Source organism: Ostrinia nubilalis, chromosome 28 (assembly GCF_963855985.1).
Source record: "Ostrinia nubilalis chromosome 28, ilOstNubi1.1, whole genome shotgun sequence".
Classification (NCBI taxonomy): domain Eukaryota; kingdom Metazoa; phylum Arthropoda; class Insecta; order Lepidoptera; family Crambidae; genus Ostrinia; species Ostrinia nubilalis.
Window position 1 is genome coordinate 942,844 of NC_087115.1, and position 26,887 is coordinate 969,730.

Here is a 26,887-nt window from a genome sequence, read left to right on the forward strand (position 1 = left end):
CACCTGCGAAAATAAAAATAAATAATCTCACCATTTGGCGCCACTAATGAGTAGGGTCTTGTCGCACGCCAGTGGCGCCAACTGGTGAAGTGGTGAAGGCACACGGGTTAAGAAGACTAACGCATAATGCACTCATCAGTTGGTGCCATTAACAAGTAGGGTCTTGTGGCTCGCCAGTGGCGCCAATTGGTGAAGGCACACGGGTAAGAGACTAACGCATTTAATTTTGCACTCACCAGTTGGCGCCACTAACGAGTAGTCTTCTCGCCAGGGGCGCCAACTCGTGACCGCATATTTTCGGCAGCATTTTTACTCACCAGTTGGCGCCGTTAACAATTTCGTATACGAGTGTGTGTATCGTTCACTGGGTAGCATCAACTAGTATAGTAAGCACAAATATACGTAATTTTGACCCATCTAAATAAGAAACTATATCTATTTCTTAATTCAATAGCCCAAAGAGGTGTTGACGAATGTTTTTATGATTCGAGGAACGCAGGTTAAAACCACGCGCAGCTGGACTATTGTGGCAAGCAAGCAAGGTAAACAAAAATCTTTAAAAAATTCTAGACCATGATTTATTTCTGCATTGCCAAGGTAAAACGTGAATATCAAGTAAACTACAGCACAGATACAAATTACACATAAAGTGACCCTATCAGGCATCTATCTCGCACCATATACTGGCCCCAGGAAATCTCCAACAACGAGCTATTGGAACGCGCCACGAAATTCCGATCGACCAGCAGATCAAGCGCCGCAAGTGGAACTGGATCGGCCACACTCCGAAGGGACCCCGATCACATCCCCAAGCAGGCTCTGGATTGGAACCCCAAAGGAAAACGCAAACGTGGTCGCCCCAAGCAAACTTGGCGGCGCACTGGCAAAGAAAGAATCGGCAAGACTTGGAGCGACACCTAACACGAAGCTCAAGACCGAACGCGATGGAGGACTGTTGTGGACGCCCTCAGCCCCATCTAGGGGACATAGGAACATAAGTAAGTCATCAGGCATCAAACCCTTCCTCCAATTGCAATCTTTAAATTAATTACCTGTTCTTTACCTGTTCTGAAGCCTTCGCGTAACTGTTTCTTTGGCTACTAAACTTAAGTCCGGTCGCCGTGCACATACAATTTCGTCCAATGACACCCAAGCTACCCATTCTTATCGCTCGCGCGTAATTATATTGCTGTCGCGACTGGGTAGCTTGGAGTCATTAGACGAAATTCTATCTGCTCGGCGACCGGACTTTATGATCACGAATTTTTTATTCGTTTGCAAGGTAAAACGTGAATATCAAGCACTACAGCACTAACGTATTGACAAAAATTACTATGAATGAAGTCTCACAGTGCGCGTGGTCGCACAGGGTGACACGTGAACCAATCACTGAGCTCTATTCAACGCTATGCGTTCGATTTGCTGCTTCATTTGAGCAAGCATCGTTTGTGAATACGGGCGTAAAGCACAGATACAAATTATTACGATTACGACGAAAATGACTTCAAAATAAAGTGACCCTATCAGGCATCGAACCCGCGCTATCTTTTAATCACGCACCTGTTCTTTGGTGAGCTTGATGACCACATACTCCTCAGTTTCCTGCACCATTCTTGGGCTGAATCCTTCCCGTAACTCTTTCTTTGGCTTCTTCTTGCATTTCACTTGTTCCTTGCTTTGAGGCGCGGAGTCTTCGGATTTTATAAATGAAGGTCCGTTGCCTTCAACCTGTGAAGTGTGATTATAGAAGAACTGTGTGAATTTTATAAATAAATGATGAAGAATTAATGAAGCAAGAAAACGTTTGGAGAAATTCGAGTTATTGAGATGAGGTCCACGGTAAATCAATTTTTTTCAGTGACTATACTATTTACTTACAAAACTTTCAAACTACATTTTTTTTTTGTTTTATCCATAACAAGGAAGCTCTTGGCCTGTATCTCACCTGATGGTAAGTGACGATCAGGCCGAAGGTGGAAGCGAGCTTCATCCGGAATCCTCAACCACGGAGGAACTGGCTATCTGACCTCTAACTGACGGAACACAACAATGCTGTTAACATTGTTGTTATGGCGACAGACTTAGGTAAGATGGTGGTAGCTAGCCAGGCGGACTTAGAACAAGCCCTACCACCAACCAAACCGAACAGAAAAATCTGCCCCCACTGGGAATCGAACCCGGGACCTCTGCGTCTGAAGCAGGTGGTCTTACCACTAGACCACAGAGGCGGTTACATGACGTAATCAAAAAGTAATTTCTACAACTTTGGGTAGGCCCTCCACTAGTGAACCGACGATCTGGTGTAGGTCGTAGAGATGAGACGTATTTACTAGAACAGATCCACACACTAGGTATTTTACAGTACTAGGCGGCACCTATTCCAATTTTTTAAATACTTGATCCACCTAGTATTTTATAAATTACACGATTTCCGACCCTACCATCAAAGAAATAGAGGTTATTATTGCGTAATCCGTAGTCGTGTATTACGCGCACCTAGTATTTCTCGCTAAGCTTATGTGCGAACGTAGAGATTCACTCCGTCTCTGTCTGACCAAACAAATTTGAGCGCGACGAAGCAAACGCACACAAACGTAGTCAAACCATATTCATGTAAATAAGAAAAAATATGTAAATATTTTTATGAAATTGATATCTTTTAAATATGCCAATTTTTAAGTTGACAGTCCTAAGCCTGTTGAAGTATGAAGGGAGGAATTATTATTCAATTTCAAATTGCATTATTCATACTACGGTTGTATCTTTTAAAAAAAAATTGTATTTTAAAGTCATATTACGTGGATTAGTCCGCACTAGTCGCGTCAAGTATGCTAAATTACTACGTACTAGGTGGAATAGGTATTTGGATCGAGTATTAATAAATACTAGGAATAGGTGCACCTAGTATCAAATTTACCTAGTATAACCCATCTCTAGTAGGTCGCAGGAAATACCAGAGCCCCGATTACGGTAACTTTTATAACGTCTACAATCCAGACGCGTTTCTGATTCTGCGATACGATTGGTCAAAACAGCTGACGTACGCTGTTGAACGACCAATCGTATCGCAGAATCGAGAAGCGTGTCTGGATTGTTGACGTTAAAAAATACCGTAATCGGGGCTCTGGATGTGGGCAGTGCAGGACCTCTATCTATGGGAGAATGTTGGGCATCATCTATTTACTTTTTTAAATAATGTATTTTTTATTTTGTTTTTTCTCTTTTGTTTGTTTTTTGTGTATTGTCTCATCTCATGTTTGTTTCCAGCTCTCTCCAAAAATGGTCACCACAGAATAACAGCGTCGTGTTCTGGGTTTTATTTACCACTCCAGAGCATGACACATGCTGAGCGGTGGCCAATTTTGGTTCAAACTTGTACTTGTTTTTTGTTATCTGATTCTGTGTGTTATATTTTAAGTTGGAACCAAATAAATGTCTTTCTTTCTTTCTTTCAACCCTTTGTCCAGCAGTGGATGTCATTTGGCTGAAACGTAAGTACTTACGTCCACTGCTTTTTTCCTACTTTTCTTCTTCTTTCTAACTCCATCCTCTGCTTCATTGTCTTCCTTTTTCAACAGCACTAGCGGTATATCTTCATCGTCAAAAATTGGCCCATCGTCAAACGTTACCATGTCCGGTGTGAAATCATACAACAATGCTACATTGTTCTGAAACTCGTTTATTTCAGGTTGCGTTGTGACTAGATTGAACGCCAGGAACGGTGGAATGTAGTTGTGCGGTTTAGATTCCTGGAAATAAATAAAATCTCTTATTTAATTATTGGAATATCACTACATAGCATAGAACAAAGTAGCTTTCTGCTATCTATCCCTATGTATGCTTAGATCTTTGAAACTACGCAACGGATTTTGATGCGGTTTTTTAATAGATAGTCAAAATCAAAAATATTTATTCAGTTTAGACCACAAGTGGCACTTATGAACGTCAAATATATAAGAAAAAAAAAGGTAGCCCTTATGGGGCACTTTACATGTCTCCTTATCTTTTGGGCCCTACCAGCGCTTCGAGACAAACATATGGCAAGTGCTGAGAAGAAATGCCGGAACAAACTCAGTCACCACTTATTGCCAGTGATTCAAGAGGAAGGTTTTTATGTACACTTAGCACCCGTGCGTAGCCAGGGCGGATTGCTAGTGGAACATTAATGGAGCTTTTAAGCCACAAATCCTAATTTGAGTCTTGTCAATTTATTTATTTATTTATAGAAACCAACAGCGATACATTGAAAATGTTAGTTATAAGATTTAGATTAGTTAGTATAGCCAATGACAGGTTTGCCTTTTTATAAAAGTACATTGTTGTTTACATTTAATTTGGTTTTGGTAATTTAGATATAATGAATTTTATATCATTTTAAACTTTAATTTCGGTAGTTGATATAAATATAAATTAGTACCAAAATTACAGATTAATTTATTTAAAACTTATTTGCCCATAAAACACAGTAGCTACTCCTCCAGTTATCCTTAAGGACGAACTGTGGATAGAGTTGGCAGTAAAAAAATATTGATTTAAAAAATATATTATTAAACAACATAGATGGATGACAGGAGAAATAGACAGAATTCATGAAGATGGGATGCTATCAAGGAAATGTATAAACAATCAATAAGTTTCAAGTTTTACTCAAAAGTAACTCACCTTTAGCAGAAAGTTATTCAAAACATTGTAAGATTCCTGGCACTGAATCAAGAACTTGCCGAGTTTCCTTAGCAAATGAGCACATAGAAGACAAACATACATAGTTAAATCTTCATTAGATACCTGAAAATTATTGTTTATATTGAAATTGATAAGAATATGTTTTTGGTTCGGTCGTCCTTTTTTTGCTCTTTTTGAAATTTCATTAATTTTATAGTATATTGTATAGGATCAGTTGTAAAATAGTGTGTATATTAATTATCTGTATATATTTAATATAATTAGTGTAAAAATTCCTGTACATTGGTAAGTTTTTCACTTTTATAAAGTTTCATGGATGAGTCCGACGATCCTGGCGGGACCGGCGTCCCCCAGGTATCTAATTTTGTAACCATCTCACAAGGTTCTGAAACCGAAGGATCTCAGAGAGACACTGATTGTTCGGATGCTGGTCAATCTAGCTCTACTCGGAAACGTTCTATAAACCGCAAATATTGTAAACATTGCAACAAAAAGAGGAAACATAGGTCAAATTCATCAAATGAAATTAACAGTTGTTTATGTGAAACGGAAAGTAATCAGCCTAATATCTTTATTAATCCGCCTGATAAATTTGTAGTTCCAAACTCTCCCATGTCGGAACCCATTCCAATGAACTCCACTGAAAGCCCAAATCCTCGTATACCGACTTTTGTAGGCAGATCTCGTTACGAAGCTTCTGATGCAGCCCCTTACTTAATTCATGTGCTTAAAGATCAAGACCCATCAAATGAGCGTCCATCTAACATTCACCCGATTTCATTTGGCCAATTTTTGAAAAAGAACAAGTTTAGAAATATAGTTAATGGCAGTTTGAAAAAAATTGGTAGAAACCGTATTGTAATTTCTTTTTCAAATTTTGAGGATGCAAACAGTTTTGTCTCAAGTGCATTGTTAAAACAATATAATTACAAAGCATTTATACCAGCAGCTAATGTGACCCGTATGGGAGTGGTTAGAGGAGTGCCAACTGATTGGACTGATGATGAGGTTAAAACTAGTATATCAGTTCCCATAGGTTGTGGTGATATTTTAAAGGTCAGACGGTTTAAAAGAAAAGTAACAAGTAATGGTAAAACTGAATTTGTCCCTACTGAGACTGTTGTCCTGACCTTTGATGGCCAGGTCTTACCTAAGCGTGTGTTTCTTTGCTATAACTCATTACCAGTAAATTTGTATATATTTCCAACAATTCAATGTTTCAATTGTTGTAGATACGGTCATGTCAAAAGCCAGTGCCGATCTACTCCCAGATGCTTTAGATGTGGTCAGGGTCACTCAGGAGATAGATGTACTGTAGAAGAAAGTATTTGCTGCCTTTGCTCCGGTCCTCACTGTGCTACAGATAGGAAATGTCCAGAATTTGATAGGCAAAAGGGAATTAAGGAAACTATGGCTAAAAATTGTCTGTCGTATGGTGAAGCCTTGAAGTTACATCCACCCATTACTAAGTCATATGCAAGTGTCTTAATATCTTCTCCTCCGCCATCTCCATCAATTGGATATAACTCTGACTTACCTAACAATAGCAACAGGTCATATAATAAAACAGTTTACTTAAAACCGAAAGCCCCACCTAAACGTGGAAAGGGCTATGATCGTGTAGCCCATAGTGAGTTAGTGAAGGATTATAATGCTCCTCAGCCTGGAAATGGTTGTGCCCTAAATAACAATGACCCTAATTCCCTTTTTAACATACCTATTAAAGATTTAATCATTGCGTTAATAACATCATTATCTAAGTCAAATTTAGTTTCTTTACCGTCCAACGTTGCCATACCTAACAATAGTATACAGGAAAGTAATTCTCAAAATGGATCAAAGCTCCCTAGTGTTGCAGTGGAACTGCCGCAGCATTAGTAGTAAGAAAAGTGAACTTTTTTATTTAATTAACAAGTTTAAACCATTTGCTGTGTCTCTTCAAGAGACATGGCTACAACCTCATGTACATTTTAGAGTACCTGGCTTCTCTTGTATAAGAGAAGACAGAAGTGATGGCTACGGCGGTGTAGCTATCCTTGTAAATAGATCTGTTTCCTTCACCCACATACCCATTACCCAACATAATAGTGATTTCTCAATTATAGCAGTTAGTATATGTAATATTTCATTTGTGTCCCTTTATATTCCTCATCCTTCCTCAGCAATATTTGATGAAGTGGAGAATTTATTAGTTAATATTCCAAAACCAATTTTAATTATGGGAGACCTCAATGCCCAGCACCAGTCCTGGGGCAGCTCTAGATCAAACTTCTATGGCTCTAGAACTTTAGATATATTGGATCATTTAAATTTATGTTTATTAAATACCGGTGAGCCGACGCGGCGGACTTTACCTAACGAAGGTATTAGTATACCAGATTTATCTATTTGCACACCCAATTTAGCTTCTTCTTTAACCTGGACAACATTAAGCTCGTCATTCGGAAGTGATCACTTTCCTGTTGTAATTGCATTTCCTAATGAAGTAGGTAAAACATCCGAAAGGCGCCCACCTCGTATGAAGTATAGGTTAGCTGATGCAAATTGGTATGCATTCCAACAGGAAGTTCAACGCCAGATCCCCTCGTTACCTAATGTCTTAAGTAGTAATCATTCAGAGTGCGCGGAAGCAATCTCTCAATTGCTAATTAAAACAGCTGATGAAATGTTTGCCATTAAAAACCATAATTCAAATAAAATCCCTTCTCCTCCCTGGTGGGACCAAGATTGTTTGACAGCTGTCAAAAATCGGAAAGAGGCAGAGAGGTACTATGGGTCTGAATCTACTGTTGAGAACTTTGAATATTTGATGGAAGTAATGAGTGCCACCCGGAAATTGCTCAAGAAAAAAAAGTGGGAAGGCTGGCAGTCCTTCTGTTCATCAATATCTCCGGATGTTTCCCCATCAGTAATTTGGTCCAATGTCCGTAGATACAGATCTATATTTAAAGAACCTCAACCATATAACATGGATGATACTGTAATAGACCAATTTTTAGATAAACTAGCCCCTCCTTCTGTACCATTAGCATTTACAAACCCATCCATGAACAATTCCCTCCATAGTAATTCTGGATCTTTGAATGAGCCCTTTACTCTCTGTGAATTAAAAGGAATTTTGTCCTATGTTAAAGATTCATCACCAGGAGAGGATGGAATTCCTTATTCCTTTTTCTCGCACCTTAGTGATTCTAGTCTTTCCTATTATTTAACATTGATAAATTCTATAATGCTTAACGGTAATGTCCCAAATGCGTGGAAATCACAAGAAATAATTCCGATTTTAAAGCCTGGTAAATTAAGCTCTGACGCTAATTCATATAGACCGATTGCACTTTCATTAGTAATTTTTAAATTGGCTGAGCACCTTGTTAAGAATCGCTTAGAATGGTTCGTAGAGAGCACAGGGTTATTATGTAACAATCAATATGGTTTCAGAAAGGGTAGAGGAACTATGGACAGTATTGGGATATTTACTACCGATATTCGCCTAGCATTTTCTTCTAATGAGTCACTTATAGCGGCCTTCCTAGATATCAAATCTGCATATGACAACGTCCTAATTAATTTACTTATAAATAAACTTCATCGACTTAGAATTCCATCTATATTAGTTAATTTTGTTATTAATATACTCTCAGAGCGATATATCAGTGTATTTCATGATGACCGTTTCTACAAAAGGTTTGTTTGGAAGGGATTGCCACAAGGATCCGTCTTAAGTCCCTTGTTGTTCAACTTGTATACATATGATTTAGATTTAGCACTCAATAATCAAGTTAGTATACTACAGTATGCTGATGACTTGCTTTTGTATATTTCGGGTGCCTCTGTCCAGAACATAACTAATTCTTTGACAAATAGTTTGCTTGCTCTCAAAAACTGGTTAGATGAAAATGGCCTAAGTATTTCGGTTCCCAAAAGTTCAGTAATTTTATTTACTAGAATGAGAGTGCCTCCATCTGTATCCGTTCTCTATGATGGTAGCGCCATCCCAGTTAAAAATGATGCTAAATTTTTGGGTGTCACGCTAGATGCAAAACTAACTGCCGTCCCTCACTGTTACAATATAGCTGCTAAATGTGAAAAGCTACTTAATATTCTAAGATGCGTTTCTGGAGTCTGGTGGGGTGCCCATCCAGCCTCATTAAGACTGTTGTACAATGCAATCATAAGAAGCGTATTGGACTATGGTAGTTTTTTCTTAGAACCATGTAATTTAATTGGCTTAAATAAATTGGATGCAATCCAATCTAAAGCACTCCGGATTGTGGCTGGTGCTATGAAATCGAGTCCGATCAATGCCCTTCAAGCCGAATGTGTTGAGCCACCTTTGAGATTGCGCCGCCAATATTTATGCGACAAATACCTATTTCGCGTTCTTCAACAATTAAATCATCCAATTTACAGTAAGCTTAACAGATTGTCTGATTTAGTTGATACTTCCCCTTATTGGTCTCGCAAATCCCCACCTTGCTTAGTTATAAGTTACCGCAAATTTGTATCTATTCAAGCTCCAGTACACAGATCCTGCTTCCTTCCGCTTTTTACTGTCAATTTTGAGTCCCTGATCCTTACGCCGATAGTTCACCTAAATTTAGATGTAAACAAAGATGACCGTAATGCTGATGTTAAATTTCGACAGATATTAAGTGAGAACTGGCATGGTTGGCATCATCTTTACTGTGATGCATCTAAACACTCACCAACGGGTCACGTTGGAGTAGGCGTATTCCATCAACAATATCGAATTTTTCAACAAGTTAAACTTCCTCCTGAGTCGTCTGTTTTTACAGGGGAATGTTATGGAATATTTAAATCCTTAGAGTACGTTCTTCTCATGAGATTAGACAAGACTGTTATCTTTTCCGATTCCAAAAGTGCTTTGCAGGCATTATTAAAATTTCCGTTTAAGAGTAATACCAGTTATCCCGTTATCATGGAATGCAGACAATTATTATATAAATGCCATTTAAACAGTTATTCAATACATTTTGCTTGGATACCTAGTCATAGTAACATTACAGGGAACGATAAAGCCGATAAGCTAGCCAATGAAGCGATTGAATGTGGAGATATTTATCCATATACAAATTATTGCCATGATTTAACAGCAGCCCTTCCCAAAACTTATCTCAGATCTGCCTGGGAGGAGAATTGGGAAGTGACTACTCAATCTAAGGGGAAGCATTATAAACTTATTCAACCATCTATTCCTTTTAAGCCATGGTTTGCTAAAATGAACCTTTCAAAAAGAGTTACTACCACTTTGACGAGAATGAGACTTGGTCACTTGTGCACTCCAGCACATTTGGCCAAAATTCATGTTATAGACAGTGATATGTGTTCCTGTGGATCTGATGTGGGAGATATGAACCACATATTTTTTAATTGTTGCCTTTATGACCGTTCCTCTTTTATTAGCTCGCTTTTATCCATCCATGTTCCTTTCCCAACCTCTATTACTTGCCTCTTAAACTCTAATGATAGTAATGTCTATAATATTTTAGCTGCATTTATTACTCATAATAACATCAAGCTGTAAATAGTGTATGATAGTATTTTTATGTAAATATTTTATTTTTTTATCCTTATTATCCTTAACCACTATAAACACTGATCCCATCCTATCACACAATGTTCCGTTTCCTTCCGTAATTATAATTCGTTTCCCTACCTTTTAACCTAATCCCACCCTGTCTAAATGCAAAACGCACTGTCTGAAAAACCAAACGCAAAAGTCAAGAACACTCTTTGTCAAGAACCACATCAAGAACCCTGTCGTGGCTAAACGCAATCCGCGAGAGCCATAAAGAAACAAAAAAAAAAAAAAAAAAAAAAGAATATGTTTTATGATAATTAGGTGTTACACAGAAAGAAAATCCAGTATATAGGTTATTAAAACATCGATATTAACTGTAAATATCAAAGGAACTTGCACAAAGCTGGCAATTTTGCAAAAAAACAAACAAATTAGAGAACTAACCTCTATAAATTTTAAATACACATTTTGTTCCTCAGTAGTCATGATCCGCACCTCGTCACCAACTTTAAGACACCCGCGGCAAGTCTTATTCAAATTGGAGGCATTATTGCAGCTATATTCAAACATTTTAATTATTTAAACAGAAAATTTTAATCAAAAATAATTTCATCAAGTTTGTAAACAAAAAAAACGTCAATAGGTTTTTTTTTAATTAATAATTAACCCACAGATAAAAAAACAGCCACAAAACTAGGGATGTTTAATGATAAAAATAACAAGTACAAAATACTAGTTCCTTTTACCGGTTTTTATTTCTGTTGAGTTTAGAGAAGTTATTGTTAAGGAGATGTAGCTTACTTTACCCTCTATAACAAACTAGTGAATGGCCATGACCAAATGCGCAATAAATAAATAAGAGAAGTAATTAATTAATAAAACCCCTCTGTATACTCTTCTTCAATCTATTAGATTTATTTCGTTTATAATACTGCCCTTCAGCTGTTGAATAATTTCCTCCAAAACAACTCGTAAAATTAACATGTCTGCTATAAAACTTTATATAGTTCCAAAATACTGGACTGTCCTGTCGATGACATTGACAGTGGGGCGCCACCGTCAATACCGGATCGCTGGTTCAGATTTTTGCCATATTGGAAACCATATAGTTGAACGATGGTAGCGCCCCCCTGTCATTGAGTTTGGTGGGACAGTTCAGCGTGGGTCATCTATAGCTATGTATAGGATGCGCAACGACAGTTGAGTGAGGCTATCAACACAGAAAAGATGTATTTCTGCGCTTTCTGCCTAGTCGGACTAACAACTTTCTTGCTTGCAGACATTTTAACAAGAAGAGCGTAGTGGCTATTCGTTAATTGAATATGTAATCAAAGATAACTTATGGGTTAGTATGATGAGTAATAAAAAGAAGTAATACTTAATTCATTTATTAATCAATCTTATATTATTAAATAACAAGGTTAGTTATGTAAATAGTCAATTACTTAACGAATCACACAATAAAAATAAATACATCAATAACCATGATACATCCAGAAAAATTTATGTAGTGATACAGGGAGTCTACACACCAAACCTGCCGAGCCCGTTGCCTAGAAAATTTAAACTCTCTATTCTAGTTTATATTAGGTATGTCAACGATTTGCAAGGTCACGCAGCAGAAATTTAGTCGATCAACACAAGCAAATATTTGCATACGTACGTTAAATAAAAACATCTTAGTACGTAAAACCATCGCGGCTTCCTCTGACACAGGTGCTTATGTACTTAATAGAGGAAGTCCACAGTCCACACCTAATTTGTAGTCCTAAAATTGCAGCTAATAAATGTTTTATCTATACTTATAATATTATAAAGCTGAAGAGTTTGTTTGTTTACTTGAACGCGCTAATCTCAGGAACTACTGGTCCGATTTGAAAAATCCTTTCAGTGTTAGATAGCCCATTTATCGAGGAAGGCTATAGGCTATATACCATCACGCTACGAGTAATAGGTGCAGAGCAAAAATGAAAAATGTTGCGAAACGGGTTTTCACGCGTACGAAGTCGTGGGCACAGCTCGTTTATTATATTTATTTATCGCGATGACGTCGTGCGTATACTGACTGATTACATCAGTGTGATTAAATTCGCCTCAACTTTCGTTGAGCGACATAAAAATTCGTGTCGGCGACTTGTGGCAACACGGTAGGCGACCATGTCTGCGACTTGCCGACTCTCGTGGCGAAAATCGGAACTAATTTGACACTGACATTTCATATGTCACTGTCAGTGTCATTTTGGAATTTGGATTCGTTCGATTCGGCTTGTTTGTTGTGGAGAATTGTTTTTGTTTTGCAATGGAATCCACGGAATCACAAAATGCACAAATGGAATGGGACGAAGAAGTCACTCTAAAATTAATACATTTATACCAAGAAAAAGAACTGCTATGGAACCCCAACCACAGTGATCACAAAAGTCGGCCAAAACGGTACGAGGCATGGAACGAAATTGCAATAATTTTAAAAACAAATGTAACAGAAGTGGAGCGAAAAATAAAAAATCTAACCAGCCAATATTACAGAGAAAGAAAAAAAACTGTTAAATCAAGGAAGACAGGGGCCAGTACAGATTGTGTTTATAAAAGCAAGTGGTTTGCATACAAATATTTCAATTTTTTGCTCACTAAAAATAAATCAGCTGGAACGAATGATTCGGTAAGTGAATTTTTAAAAATAAGGTAAATGTACCCAATTTCGGCAATGAGAATATTAAATTTTTTTATCTTATCAGGTGGAAAAAAAATGTATTTTTTTTCTTACCCAATTATAATAATTTGTACCAATTCACTGTAAAAAAAATGAATATTCTTTTTTTCTATAAATAATTGAATGCTTACGAGTATTATTTTAATTTTAGGAAACAACATCTAACGACAATGGCTACATCACAGAAAATAGTTCATCTCAAACGTCACACATTCCTCGAGCAAATAAACGTTGTAAACCAAATAATGAGATTTCGGAAGCAATAAATTTAATAAAAACAGTTGGTCAACAAAGAAATGAATCAAAACTAAGAGATGAGGATGAACTGTTCGGTGAATACATAGCAACCCAACTTAGAAAGTTCGAGAAAACGACCAAAGCAATCGTAAAACATCGGATAAACAACATGATTTTTGAAGCCGAAACTGGTTACCGAGCTGACTTGTTTCTACCTTCACCGAGTACTTCAACGCCCCATAGCCATCCAAGCTGTTATACTTCCCCTATCGATCAACATGTGAATTCTTACTATTCATCGTCCAACTCTGCCTTAACAAACCCGGTTTCGCCTCAAACTGAGGTGCCGGTTGAAGAAAACGGTGATATTAAAAACATAATACTGTCTATAGATCCTGATAATTAAAAACGCTTAAGTTACGTGAAGTGTAAAAAACAGAAGTAAGTGATTTACCAACTACTAATATGAATTATAATTTAAAATGAAACAATTCCATGTTTTATTATAACTTGAGATGTTAATATCCCGATAACGGAAGAAAACATTGAAACTCTCCTAGTACCTACAGACAGCGTCAAATAGTTTGTGACACCCAAAGTAGCCAAAAACTTGACAACACAACCTTATTCCAATGTAAAAAAGACATGTTGGGAAGTTTTTGGCTACTTGTCACGAATTATCACTGACTGTACCCTCATTCCTCAAGGGAAAGTTATCAGGGACAGACATGCTAGCCATATACGGGGTGTCCCAAAAACAATGGATTCTTGTAACTAAAAATTTTACTTCCTAACGTGGCAACGCACACGATCGTGACTTAGGCAGTTCGATTTTTTCAAGTTATTTATAATTTAGTCATGGGATGTGCAGAACCTAAACTGTCATTAATGCGAATTCATCTAATCTGATAAAGGCTGACGGCTGATCGCAGATAGAATAAAAAAAAAAAATATATATATAATTTAGTTTGAGATGCGACTCTTAACGCTAAAAAAATTTAATAACTATCTTATCTAGACAAATGAACCGAACCGCAATAAAAAAATCGACGACTCATGTCGGTGGGTTTGGTGTGTAGACTGCTTAATAGACCTGTCTGTCTATTACAAACAGGTTGTTATTTACAAATTCAAATAGTCTATTTAGTACACAGGCCTTTTCCAGGCACTTATACACATCCCAAATTTTTACAATTCACAATTTTAGATAAACAAAGCATTCATGTGTGATTTAAACATATATTTGAGGTCTTATTTACACTATAATAAAAATAAATAACAAAATTGTGCACACTTAAAATTCTAGGAAAAAACATTAGTAGTAGGGCGGATATGGAATAAAAAGTTTTTATCACTAAAACAGCGACAGCAATAGGCAATCAGTCTTTTAAACAACAAAGAATTTCACATAAATATATGTTTTCAAAACCTTTTTTAAGACAAGCTTTTATTTAAATGCTCTTAAAAGAATAAAATTCCTATGGCCACCTTTCGGCTTCATCATGAGACCAGCTCCATGCTATCATAACAATGCATGTCATCCGAATTACATGTGTACATGCAAAATTTCAGCTCAATCGCTTGCCAGAAATTGGGATTTTACCTAAAATATTAAAATTTAACATTGCAAGTTCAATAAAAGCTTGTAAAAACCAACACAATATTGTGATTTTTGAAGACAACTGGATATGATAAATAGAAGAAACTACATCTATACAGGGTGTCTCATACTTTGTTTTAAGTAATTTTAAGGACTAGTCCACTTATAAACACTGTGGAAATAAAGTTGGAAGGCACAGAGGTTAAAAATGTTAGTTAACACCATTAAACAAGGCACACATCCTTTTAAACGCTTATTTTAACCTTCAGAAACACATTATAAAATAAAATAAAAACTACGTAAATTGAGACGAATCTAATGACGCTTCACAAACTTAAACCCAAATGAAGTTTATGCTAAAACTTTCAAAAAAATATAATACACTTGAAAACATAATCTTCCTTTTGGTGCAGTCGATTAAAATGCGCGAGACGCTTATTCATTGGATAGAATTGTGTAAAATAAATGTGATGTATATTAATTTGTGATGTTATTACTATGTATTCTATACAGGGTGTTCATTTTTGAGTTACTTAAATGTAAAATAATATTATGTAAAAACATTGTAATTTGATTTACAGGTTTTACGATTTAACTATTTGTTTATTACATATTATTATGCCCATAAATATCAACATTTACATATAAAATATTTCAAATATCTAATTCTTACCAGCCCCGAAGGTTTTTCATATTTCTACAGGGTAAAGTTGACTTCAGGTCATAGCAGAATTATCAACTCGGAAATGGATCAACACCGTATCGCCTTTCGCGAGCTGTCATCGCCTTCCGCGCGAGGCTTTACGTCACGGTGCGGATGAATGTTCGTTGCAGTATGGAGTATCCTACAAAGAATACTGACCGCCTCGAGTTGATACGGTTACGATCCCTTTCCGGGTTGATAAGTGTGCTACGTCCTTTAACCAGCCAACTCGTCGTTTGGTCATGCATGGAATGTCGCTAGGCTCTGGAAACTGGCTATTATTATGTCGTCGCTGACCTGTAATATTAATAAACGTACTTTTTTAAACAAATACAATCGTATTAAGCAGATAAATTGTCCCAACTACACAAAACAAATAAAAAAATCAGTTTAGATCAATATTTTGGCACTTATGAACGTCAAAAATAAAAAAAAGATAGCACATTATGTTTAAAATCTACACACACAAAGCAAATTGTGATTGGACGAATAAATTGTAAAATACATTTCAATGAAAAACATAATAATCTAATTTCGCCGCAGACCTGACTTTTAGTCGGCCGATACCAAATCGGTGTAATGTGCGCACTTCCTACATGTCCATAAACTGATTAACAGCCCGACCAAACTATCGGCCGACTAAAGTCTGTGGGCTGAGTGTGAGTTTACATTAAACGCGCTCACTAGTGAGTGCGTTTAAAAAATGTATGAAAATTTTAGTTTTTGAACGTTTCCCGCTAGGGGCGCTGTACAATCCGTCATACATTTAATGTCATTTTTTGACGCGCTCACGAATGTAAAACTGACACTAGGCCCACTGTTGTTGTCTACAGGGTTTCGATACATATCAGGCACATAGAAAGCAGTCCTTCACAGTTATTAGAAGTAGGTTAAGAAGATCATTCTAAAGAAAATAAGTAAGTTTGTAGTGTATTATTTAGGTAACTTACTATTCTTCTGACCCTTCCGTAGTCTACAAATAAAGAATTGTTGTTATTTACAGTCAATGCTGTGAATAAATAACAAAATTACGAAAATTCAAAATCCACTTCCTAATATAGGGTGAAAGTAAGATTCAACTAAATCAGCCATTCCCAAAGAGACTCAGAAAAAAAACTACACAATAGTTAAATGGTCAACTACTGTACTTTCACCCTAGTTTGCCCTACTACCACTTCGAGAGAAGTGACGTAAGAAACTCAGGTTTTATGTGGTTTTAGAGACTGTATCACTTATCTTCTAAATAACGCAAAGTTGGTTATTTTGGTTGCCAATTAAAAGTAATAATTTTAAAGATTTTCTTTAAAAAATACCTATGTGTTAAAAGCCGGGTCTCACGCGCGTCTTTTGCCCTACAGAATCAACAAAAACATTGTTTCACTAAAAATTTTGTTGAATGTTGACATGTTTTTGTTGATTGTGTAGGGCAAAACACGCGCTGGAGACCCGGCTAAAGCTGCACACGTGACATTGGCAAAACGTAAGCCTAAGCGCAGATCTCTGACATAGTTGGCCGATAGTTGGGCCCGATTCTAATTTGTATAAAGGATCGGCCGATACCAAATCGATGTAATGTGCGCACTTTCATACATCTCTCCATACTGATCCAACAGCCCGACCCAACTATCGGCCAACTAAAAATCGGTGGTTTGCGCCTAGGCTAAAAGCTAAACACTTGACATAGGCGAAATCGTAATCTCCAAAACCCAAAAAAGAAGAAGACAGAAAAATACCACCAACCTGCTTCACTCCCCTCGGAGGCCTCTGCTTAGTACAGACATGCTTCAGAAATTGATACAACCGTTTAAAAGTCGAGTTACAGTTATTGCAGTGGTGTTTCCGTTTGTTGTAATGTACCTCTTCCATGTGTTTCTTTATGCTTTTCCTCTCGTATTCCTTTTGGCATATCTTGCACTCCACTTTGCCCACCATCTCGCCGGTCGGGTAAATGTGGGTAAGGTCGATCTCCTGAGAATTCAAATTCAAGTTGTTTACTATACTAATAAAACTATACTACTAAAGCCCGGTCTGTGAGCACGTAGAATTTTGTCCAATGACCCCAATCATATCCACCATATCGCTCGCGCGTAATTATGTTGCTGTCGCGCTCGCACACTCACTGCGGGCGCCCGTTGCACAGTCGCGACAGCAATATAATTACGCGCGAGCGATAAGGATGGGTAGCTTGGGGTCATTGGACAAAATTCTACGTGCTCGCAGACCAGACTATAAAACGCAAACGTTGTCGCCCCAAGCAAACTTGGCGGCGTACTGTGGCAGACGAGGCGAAGATCGGCAAGACTTGGAGCGAGATCAAACGCGAAGCTCAAGACCAAACGCGATGCAGGACTGTTGTGGACGTCCACTGCCCCATCTAGGGGACATAGGACCTTAAGTACTATAGGTCTAGCGCTTAGGAATCTTAGCAAAAAGGGCAGATACGTTTTAAGCGTCTCGCAAGTGACAGTAAAAATGAGGCCTCCCACACACTAGCGTTTTTCGAACGTCGTAGTCTCGCCAGCGCCAAAGCTAAGTAGCGTCGACGCGGCGTATCAACTCTTTTTAAACTAAATAACGCGACGCCAGCGTTCAGCATTGGCGCCGAATCGACGATGCGCGCGCGCTGACTCTCGAAAGACGCAAGTGTGGGAAGTCCCTAAATTTTAATATCCTTAATGTCTTCAACTGTGCCTAAATGTACGCACTCCTGGCACACAATCAGGCGTGATTCGACAGAAGTGATGACATTTATCAACGATAGCAGCCCGATGCGAAGTACCTTGTGGTGTCAAGCCCCAGAAGGGAGAGAATTGACTATGAGAAGGGACACGGATCAGAAAATTTGTAGGGAGTCAAGCAAAGCACCCGGGGAAAGGAGCCCAGAGCAAGTACCCGCGCGCTCTCCCGAGATTCGGTTCGTACGCCGTGAGGCAGGAAGAACCATGGGTGGTGGTGGGTTGTGCCTAAATGTGGGACTGAATTCCCAAACTAAGCAACGTTTGTACGGTCAACAGCATATTAGGCTACGCATTTTTGCCTCATGTTGCGTTTACACTGGGCGAACGGGCTCGCGCGGCACGCTGGTCATCCTGCTCACCCTGCTCATGAGTGAGCAGGATGTCGAGTTTGCCGCGCGAGCCCGTTCGCCCAGTGTGGACGCACCATTAAGGGCAACAGATTGAACAACATAAATCGATTTGTAAGCACTAAATTTAATAATAGTCCAAACTAAGAAATTTTACTTTGAAAAGAATAAAATGTAAGACTAAACATTGTATTGTACTAGCTTTTGCCCGCGGCTTCACCCGCGTGAAATTTAGTTTGTCACAGATTGTCATAAATTTATAGCCTACATGTTATTCTGGGTTATAAACTATAATACTGCAAAGTTTAATCAAAATCCGTTCAGTAGTTTTTGCGTGAAAGAGTAACAAACATGTTAACATCCGGACATCCATATAAACTTTCACATTTATAATATTAGTAGGATTAAATAATATGTACCTCAGTGTTCTGCTCGGCAACTTTAATCGCTGTATTTTCATCGAGCTTCCTCATAACCAGCGTATTCGGCCCAGTTTTCCGTATCTCCATTACGTTGTTCGAGTTGTGCACTCGTTCGAACCACACCTGGTTAACTTTCTTCTGGTTGCAGTAAGGCAGCTTGGCTTTCAAGTTGAAGTGCTGTCTTCGTATGTGGTAGCGCAGTTGGAACATCTCAGCGAACGGTTTGTCGCAACCGGGACATTTTTTTATCTCCGAAGTCTTCTTACGGTTCATTTTGGAATACCTGAAAGATGTTGACATTTTGAGGGTTAGATAAAAGTGTGGTTATTGCAAAATAGACTTGTTCGTTATTACGTCTCATTTGTCTGATGTCCGAATTCACCATCAATCCCCAATTTTAAAGAGGCCCCTATGAAAACAAAATTCATATTAGGTGTTATCATAGGGGTCACTTAAAAATTAGGGATTGATAGTGAAAACGGGCATGAGACCCACAATTTAACCTTTCAAACCCCAAGTGATTGCATAAGATTGTGTAACAATTGATTTCTACATATAGTGTTTTTATTTACAAGGCTTGAAGGATTTTTTCTTGGCTGTTTGGGTTAAACGTAAATAGAATTTTCACTCAGTTGCTACCATATTATAAGTTGTTATAATAATTATTTAAAAATAGTCTATTTTATATTATGATATACAGAAACCAGCCTTTTACTATGAGGAAAGTGGTTTGACATCCAGATATATCGCACACCTAGATCTAAACTGAGACAACTCAAAAATTGCCAATTTTGACTTATGCTTGTATTCAAATACTCGGTTATCATACGCATCTTTCCAACATAACAGGTTTAATAAAGCCTTGATCCATTTGCCGCTAGATGGCGATAACTTACTTTTGTTGAATCAACGCTTGTCAACCCCTTCCACCTAAACAAGCGTTTTGTCAGTTGACCTTCGCTAGTATCAGAGAGTGCACGTATTAAAATAAACGAAAACGCGGATATTTAGATTTGTTACAGTTAAGCAGAAAATATATAATGAGTTAATTTGAGTAGTAACAGTATTGATGAATTGTTCTGCAAAAGTCAACCAGATCATTTTGACTTGTTCCAGTTTTGTTTGATAAAGTAACTTATATTTTGTTACTATTTTGAGTTGAGTTACTTTTGATGAATCAACTTGTGAATTTCTAGTTGGCGTAGTTTTGTTGGAACAAATTTCAATTCAATGTTTTGCTATACAGAACGCGTAGTTTTGCATGTTTCACCTAAAATCAGGTACAGTATGATAATCCCTGTTTCTAAATAAAGTTAGTTTTATTCAAACTGTTCAACTGTTGTGTTTGAGAAGAGTGTTTTGAGTTAACTTACTATTGTTGGATAAGTAAAAATTACAGTGGATATTTTTTTTATTTTCCGAAAAAAATATGCTAGGTCGTTTTCTTTTAAATATTTTGAGAGAACAGTGTAAAGATAGTTAAAATGGCAATGTACAGACGACGGCACTTCAAGTTAAACACTGTAGTAACTAATGTTGTTGTAATACAAGTGTATAGTCTGATATGCTGTTGTCTGCACAAGAGATAAAACCTTTTTTATAATGTAGAAATAAAAAATAATGTAGAAAAAAGGTCTATAATAAGTAAATAAATAATAAATAAACATATCAATCAGCTGATGCCAAGAAAAAGTGGCTGAAGAAACTCAAACACCTATCATGTTCACCATGTCATGAAATCTTCATTTATATCTCTTATGCTGATCCAAATCGTGTTAAAAAAGAACTGTTTTCTCAAACAATTCCTAAATTGATAATTAAGGATATCGAAACATTCAATGAAAACACTTTAATAGTGCAGGAAGAGGACTTAGCCACATCTTGAAATTTTGAAATACACAGGACAAAAGAACATGGAAGAGATGACATTTGAAAAGTTTTATGACACTAAAAGCTTGCAAAAAATGTGGGCAACTAATTTGGTTGTAGACGAAAATCGGAATCAAGTTAAATGGCACGATATAAAAATTTTAAGAGTGGAAAAGGAGGACTCAAATCTCAAAATATCCAAACAAAACTGATTCAAGTCTAAATGTACTTTTTTATTTATACAAAGTCATTCCTCTAAAATGTAACAACTAAAAAAACTGCGATTAAAGGTAAAAAGGATAGATTTTTTGACCCAGTTTATACACAGGGTCATTTCACAGCCTATCAATAATCCAAAATAAAACTGAGTTTCATAACTTCCCTAACAAAAAATGTAGTAATACGTTTTTTTCGCCTCCTGAAAAATGCCCTTTTTTGAGTTGTCTCAGTTTAGATCTAGGTGTGCGATATGTATAAATTGTTCAAATATTTTACAATCAAGTAGAGAAATCTAGATGGTTTTGACAACCTGCAGCACAACCACTTGAGGCAAGTTTCCTAAAAAAATTTTTTAGTCCGTCATGTTTAATATCAAAAAATATTGGACACATATATTTTTATTTGTCAATCTAACAAATAATTACATAGTTAGGGTGCGTTGAAGTTCCGCGCGACGTCACAAAGTGCGGCACTTTTATGCACTCATTGACGTCACGGGTCTCTTCTGATGAACTTTGGCGCGCTTTATCTCTTTAAATTTTCATTACTTTGAAAAAGAGAAAAATACGTGTAGAGTATTTTTTGATAAGTAAACTGACGGACTAATTAAAACTCTTGCTTTTTGACCCAGGAAACATCCCTAGGAAATTTCCTACAAAGTAATTTATCTATAATCGGACCGATAATGGTATTATTCTAGGTTCTAAACTAAAATTAAGGATAAAAAAGTGTCCACAACTTACCTCATGTCTCTATGCAATTCTCGCGCGTGAGAAGCCAAATTAGCCGAATTCTTAAATACCACATTACACCACCTGCACGTAAGCTTAAGTTTTTGTTTTTCCTCACAAATCGCGACATGTCTACGCAAATTAAATTTCCGATGAAATTTTTTACGACAAAAGTGGCAAATAAAGTACTTTTGCAAACTGCTGAGTGGGTCTACGACGCCCTTAGTTTTCTTTTTGGTTGGAGGCATGTTTTATGTTTAAATATTTGATTACATCACAATCCACAAGTCCATGAACAATTAATTTTAATTGAAAATAAATAATTTCGTTTCGTCGTGTCAACAATAACACTATTGAATGACAGTTACGTAATAGTGTTGTCGAAAAATCATGTGAGTATCATTAGTACGATTGAATACGGAGTTTCGATTACAATATTACTTATCATTCAACGGAAGCGACTATCTAGCATAAAACCTGTAAAACTCCTCTGAATATGCTGCATTTTGTTACTTTCTATTACAAGAGGGCTATTTACTGGCCTTGTATTGTGTATATCCCCATTTTATAATATCATCGATACTGCTATTAATCGAGTTTTCAAACATTCAATTAGCATGCACAGCTGATTACGGATGGCATCCATCAGTCAGTCAGCTGTCAAATACGTGCAAAAGTGATTTTGGGAATCCTGAAATTTAACAAAAACTTAGAATAAATCAGTGTAACAGTGAGGATCTTGCGAACACTACATAAGCGCAGTGTATAGTTTAAAATGTATTGAAGAGAAACACAAAAAAATACAATGGGTAAAAATAAAATGATCGCGAAAAGCTGTCCGAAGTGTGAGATGCAGGTTTGTTTTTTTATTAATATAGCTTTGATTTTTAATTTTATTTAGAATTTTAACCAGATTGCATTATTGGAGGATAAACAACAGAGGCTGACCATTATGTTGATGTCCTGTAAGTTGTGTCCTGAACCAGAGATGCTCAAACTTTTTGGTCTCATGGACCACTTACTACGTTTTTCGATTTTAACTGGACTCCCTAGTTTTTGCATGAAAGAGTAACAAACATACATATTTTATAATACTTAATATCAATACATAATATTAGAGAGATTTTATGTGTTGTGTAATAAAAAAATGAGAGGTTCTATGTATATTTTTTATGTCTAGAGTACATTAACTAATTACCTTATCAATAACAAGCTTGTTTTGTCATCAATAATGACTGCTTTGTGTGGTGTTTGGACAAAAGTAATTAGAAAGCAAAGCAATCATGAAATGTGTTGACCCTAATAATCATCAATGACTTATCACATGATGTGGGTTTTATTATTTTAATGATAGATTCCTAAAAATACCAATACCATAGCCTCAATATTATTAAACACCATGTGAATTTTTTATGATTGTGATAACAATTTGAACCTTTGCTAATAACAAAAAAACTATGTCAAAAGAAACCTTTTTTTTATGCATAACAAGGCAGGTATTTGACCACAATCGCACCTGGTGTTAAGTGGGATGCAGTCTAGGATGGTACCTACATATCTGCCCTGTAAGTGATTATTCACTCTCAAACCTATAAATATTTTTACTAGGTAGTCAACAAGAAAATAAGGAGCTTTCAACGTGTCTTTTTGACTCTCCCTCCCACTTACCTACACATCTCCCCGCGTTCGCCCCCTCCGCACCAAAGCGTCATTGTGACGTCACGACTGCCTGGTGCGCAGTTAACTCAATCGGGTTGTAACTTTTGGTTCCATCAACGCTTCAAAACCACTATGCCCTTTTCCAGGTGGCCGTAGCATCCAAAGCCTGCAAATGTGGGCACACATTCTTCGCGGCGAGACGCGGCGCCGACAGCTTACCAGCAGCAGAAGACATGAAGCGACGCACCGGCCGCGTGAGACGATCGCGAACTCAGTTCTATGACGCGCAGCATTACCAGAAGCAAATTAAGAGAAGGGTGAGTATGAGCAAGGTTGCTTTCGATATCAATGCAAAATTGCAAACCTAAAGGTGGCGGTTTGCACCACGACAAAGACAAAACACCGAGACCGCTACTTGACTACTAAGCAATGTTCAAGCATCAGTTCTCGAGTAAGACAGAGGCAGGAGATAGATACCTAAGTCTCAGTGTCTTGTCTCTGTCGCGGAGCTTGCCAGCAACGGAGGACATGAAGCGACGCACCGGCTGCGTGAGACAAATGAGTGCAATTAAGAGAAGGGTGAGTTGTGCAGGTTCAATAAAGGACCTTTGGTTATCTAAAACGGGAAAATTCCCTCTCGTTCCAACACAACTCCTGTGTAGATCAATAAAAACCCATCCAATAAGGAAAAGCTATCTAGCTTCGTCTTTCTTTATTAGCTAGACACGTTGGATACCGTGGATATCGTAAGAGGAGAACTTAGTGACAAATATACGAAAATAAGGAATCCCAACCATACCATCGTGAAGTTTGTGATGTAGTGGAGTCTATCTATTCAAACATTCCTTGCAATCTTTCACATTTATATTAAGGAAAGTGTTTTAATTACATATTTATTTGTTTCCAGTCTCCCAAAAAGAGATCTCTGTCTCGCTCACTGGATTACGACTACAAAGGAAAAGAGAAAGAGAGTGGTGAGTATCATTTTTAAACTAGTTCAAAAAGTTAGAAAAAAATCTTTCAAGTCATAAAAATAAATATTTTTTCCAATCATATCCCTACGTCAACAACAGAAAAAACCGTGTTACATAAGGTTCCCAGTAGAATTTTATTCCTACCACTGCCCGGGACAATACGTAGGTGTTTTATAGTAGCCATAGAGCTACTTCTCAGCACCAGCCCGAATGTAGTCCCGAAGTTTGAAGATAGAGAAGCTAAAAGTATTTGGGACGTGTAAAAGTGCTTTTTAAATTCCTATTTGCAGAAGATAAAGGAGTTATTGAGTTTTAAATAAATTCATTTCTAATATTTCAGCAACAGCAGTAGCTAGACGCAGACGCGCCCTCCGCCGCGCCAAGCGTTCCCCGCCGGCATCCGGGGAACGAACCCGTGACCCTACTCCGCAGCTACGACCCGCTCAGTTGGCCCGCTGCCGGCTCATACTGCACGAGATCAACCGGAAACTACAGGCGGTTACCTGGGCGCCGCCATCTTAGTGCTAGTGATGTGACATGATCAACAGTTGAAGTATCAATTGAAATTGAAACTCTCGATTGTCTTCTCATCGATAATTTGCACTTTACTATTAACGTCATCTTAGGTGCTCGGTCACGTAAGCGCCGCCATTTTAGTTGATCGATTATGTAGGCGACGCCTTAAGATAGCTTAAGGCTCATTCAGAGTGGAAGCGCGGCCGAGTCTTTACATTTGCGCCAAAATGACTTAGAACCACACGGACAGTCACTTAACAGACTCCCTATCATTGTGAACGATAGGAACCTAGCATCAGCTAGAAACGCCAGCGCCTCACTCAAAATGGGGTCTTACAGCTCGGTCACGTGGGCCGCCATTTTAGTGCTAGTGATGATCGACAGTCTTAAGCGAAACCAATTGATACTCTCGATGGTCTTGCCGATTTTAATTGAACTGTCATAGATATAAAATTAGCATTAGAATTTAGTTTAAATGTAAAAATGTGTATTTGTAATCCAATTTTTCTCTCTCATTGTATTATTTTAGTGATATTAAATGTAAATAAATAAATGCTGACATAGTATCTAATTTTGTTTTTATTTTTACAGTGCACAGCACGTTCTGCGGTGCCACTAGAAAATACAAAATTCCGAAATTCTATTATAATTAAAATTTAAGTAAAAAAAAAAACATTATAAGATGAGCTTCCTTCGAGCCGAAACACCAAACAAACATGGAGATCAAGAAAATAAAAATGTCATAAGAAACCGGATCTTAAGTTTATATTTCAAGACGATTGCTACACGCGGGTTTTATTGTTGAGAGACCTTAAATTTTAATATACAGTGTGAGTCACGTTAAAGTGTACATATGAAAATAGATGAAACTAGACCTATTTTTATCGACAAAAAAGAGGTCAAAATTTTTTTTAGATTTTTTTTAAATTTTTTATAGAATTTTTTTTCTTCCAATTACTTATTGTAAAGAAAACGTAATAACTTTTAAACTAAGCGGTATATCCTGATAAAATAAAAACAGTAATAATGCTAAATAACAGGCGATACTAAAAAAATACATAAAATACACAAAAAATGCCAACAAATAATAAAAAAATATACTTTTTGAAAAAAATCTGCCTAAAAATTCGTGTTTTTTTGGTTATTTGATAATTTTTTCCAAAAAATGCCCCTATAACAGGTGGTTTTTATTGTTTTGTATTATTCTCTATCGTATTACCTTTGTAAAACCAAAAATCTCATGTCTCTATCCCTATCACAACATTTGCTATGATAGTTTGAACAAAGGCCTACCACAACATTATTCTCCGCTACAGGTAGGGACAATTTTAATTTTAACTAAAATGCTTATTTTACTTCGAAATCTTTTGTTTTTATTTGAAATCTAACTTGTCTTTATCAAAATTACAAATCTAGAGCCATTTTCAGTTTCGTTGTTAGCGAAGCGTTGAATGGCGCTCCCGGAGAGGCTTAGTTCAAACGATCATAGCAAATGTTGTGATAGGGATAGAGACATGCAATTTTAGGTTTTACAAAGGTAATACGATAGAGAATAATTCAAAGTAATAAAAACTACCTTTTATAGGGGCATTTTTTAGAGAAATTTATCAAATAACCAAAAAAACACGAATTTGTAAGCAGATTTTTTTCAAAAAGTATCATTTTTTATTATTTGTTGGAATTTTCTGAGTATTTTATGTATTTTTTTAGTATCGCCTGTTATTTACCATTATTACTGTTTTTGTTTTATCAGCATATACCTCTTAGTTTAAAACTTATTACGTTTTCTTTACAATAAGTACTTGAAAGAAAAAAAATTCTATAAAAAATTAAAAAAAAATCTCAAAAAAATTTTGACCTCTTTTTTGTCGATAAAAATAGGTCTAGTTTCATCTATTTTCATATGTACACTTTAACGTGACTCACACTGTATAAAC

General features: G+C 36.9%; 2 protein-coding genes and 2 long non-coding RNA genes across 4 annotated transcripts; 2 read left to right on the plus strand and 2 right to left on the minus strand.

The window, feature by feature from the left end:
• Positions 1-3,561: 3,561 nt before the first annotated feature.
• LOC135085375 (uncharacterized) lies at positions 3,562-10,857 on the minus strand. Its single transcript, XR_010260091.1, has 3 exons — positions 10,670-10,857; positions 4,663-4,785; positions 3,562-3,749 (listed from the first exon to the last, which is right to left on the minus strand). It is a non-coding gene; the product is annotated as an uncharacterized LOC135085375 (long non-coding RNA).
• Positions 10,858-11,623: 766 nt separating this feature from the next.
• Positions 11,624-13,663, plus strand: LOC135085442 (uncharacterized). The gene is made up of 2 exons (XR_010260115.1): positions 11,624-12,884; positions 13,087-13,663. It is a non-coding gene; the product is annotated as an uncharacterized LOC135085442 (long non-coding RNA).
• Positions 13,664-13,768: 105 nt separating this feature from the next.
• LOC135085440 (zinc finger protein 596-like) lies at positions 13,769-22,143 on the minus strand. The gene is made up of 4 exons (XM_063980237.1): positions 21,814-22,143; positions 18,980-19,265; positions 17,216-17,443; positions 13,769-15,772 (listed from the first exon to the last, which is right to left on the minus strand). The coding sequence occupies exons 1-4, from the start codon at positions 22,047-22,049 to the stop codon at positions 15,716-15,718; spliced, it is 807 nt and encodes a 268-aa protein (XP_063836307.1). The 5' UTR covers positions 22,050-22,143; the 3' UTR covers positions 13,769-15,715.
• Positions 22,144-22,431: 288 nt separating this feature from the next.
• On the plus strand, positions 22,432-25,521 carry LOC135085441 (UPF0547 protein C16orf87 homolog). Its single transcript, XM_063980238.1, has 4 exons — positions 22,432-22,657; positions 23,607-23,777; positions 24,368-24,434; positions 24,775-25,521. Exons 1-4 carry the CDS (start codon positions 22,607-22,609, stop codon positions 24,954-24,956), a joined length of 471 nt encoding a protein of 156 aa, XP_063836308.1. The 5' UTR covers positions 22,432-22,606; the 3' UTR covers positions 24,957-25,521.
• Positions 25,522-26,887: the final 1,366 nt, after the last annotated feature.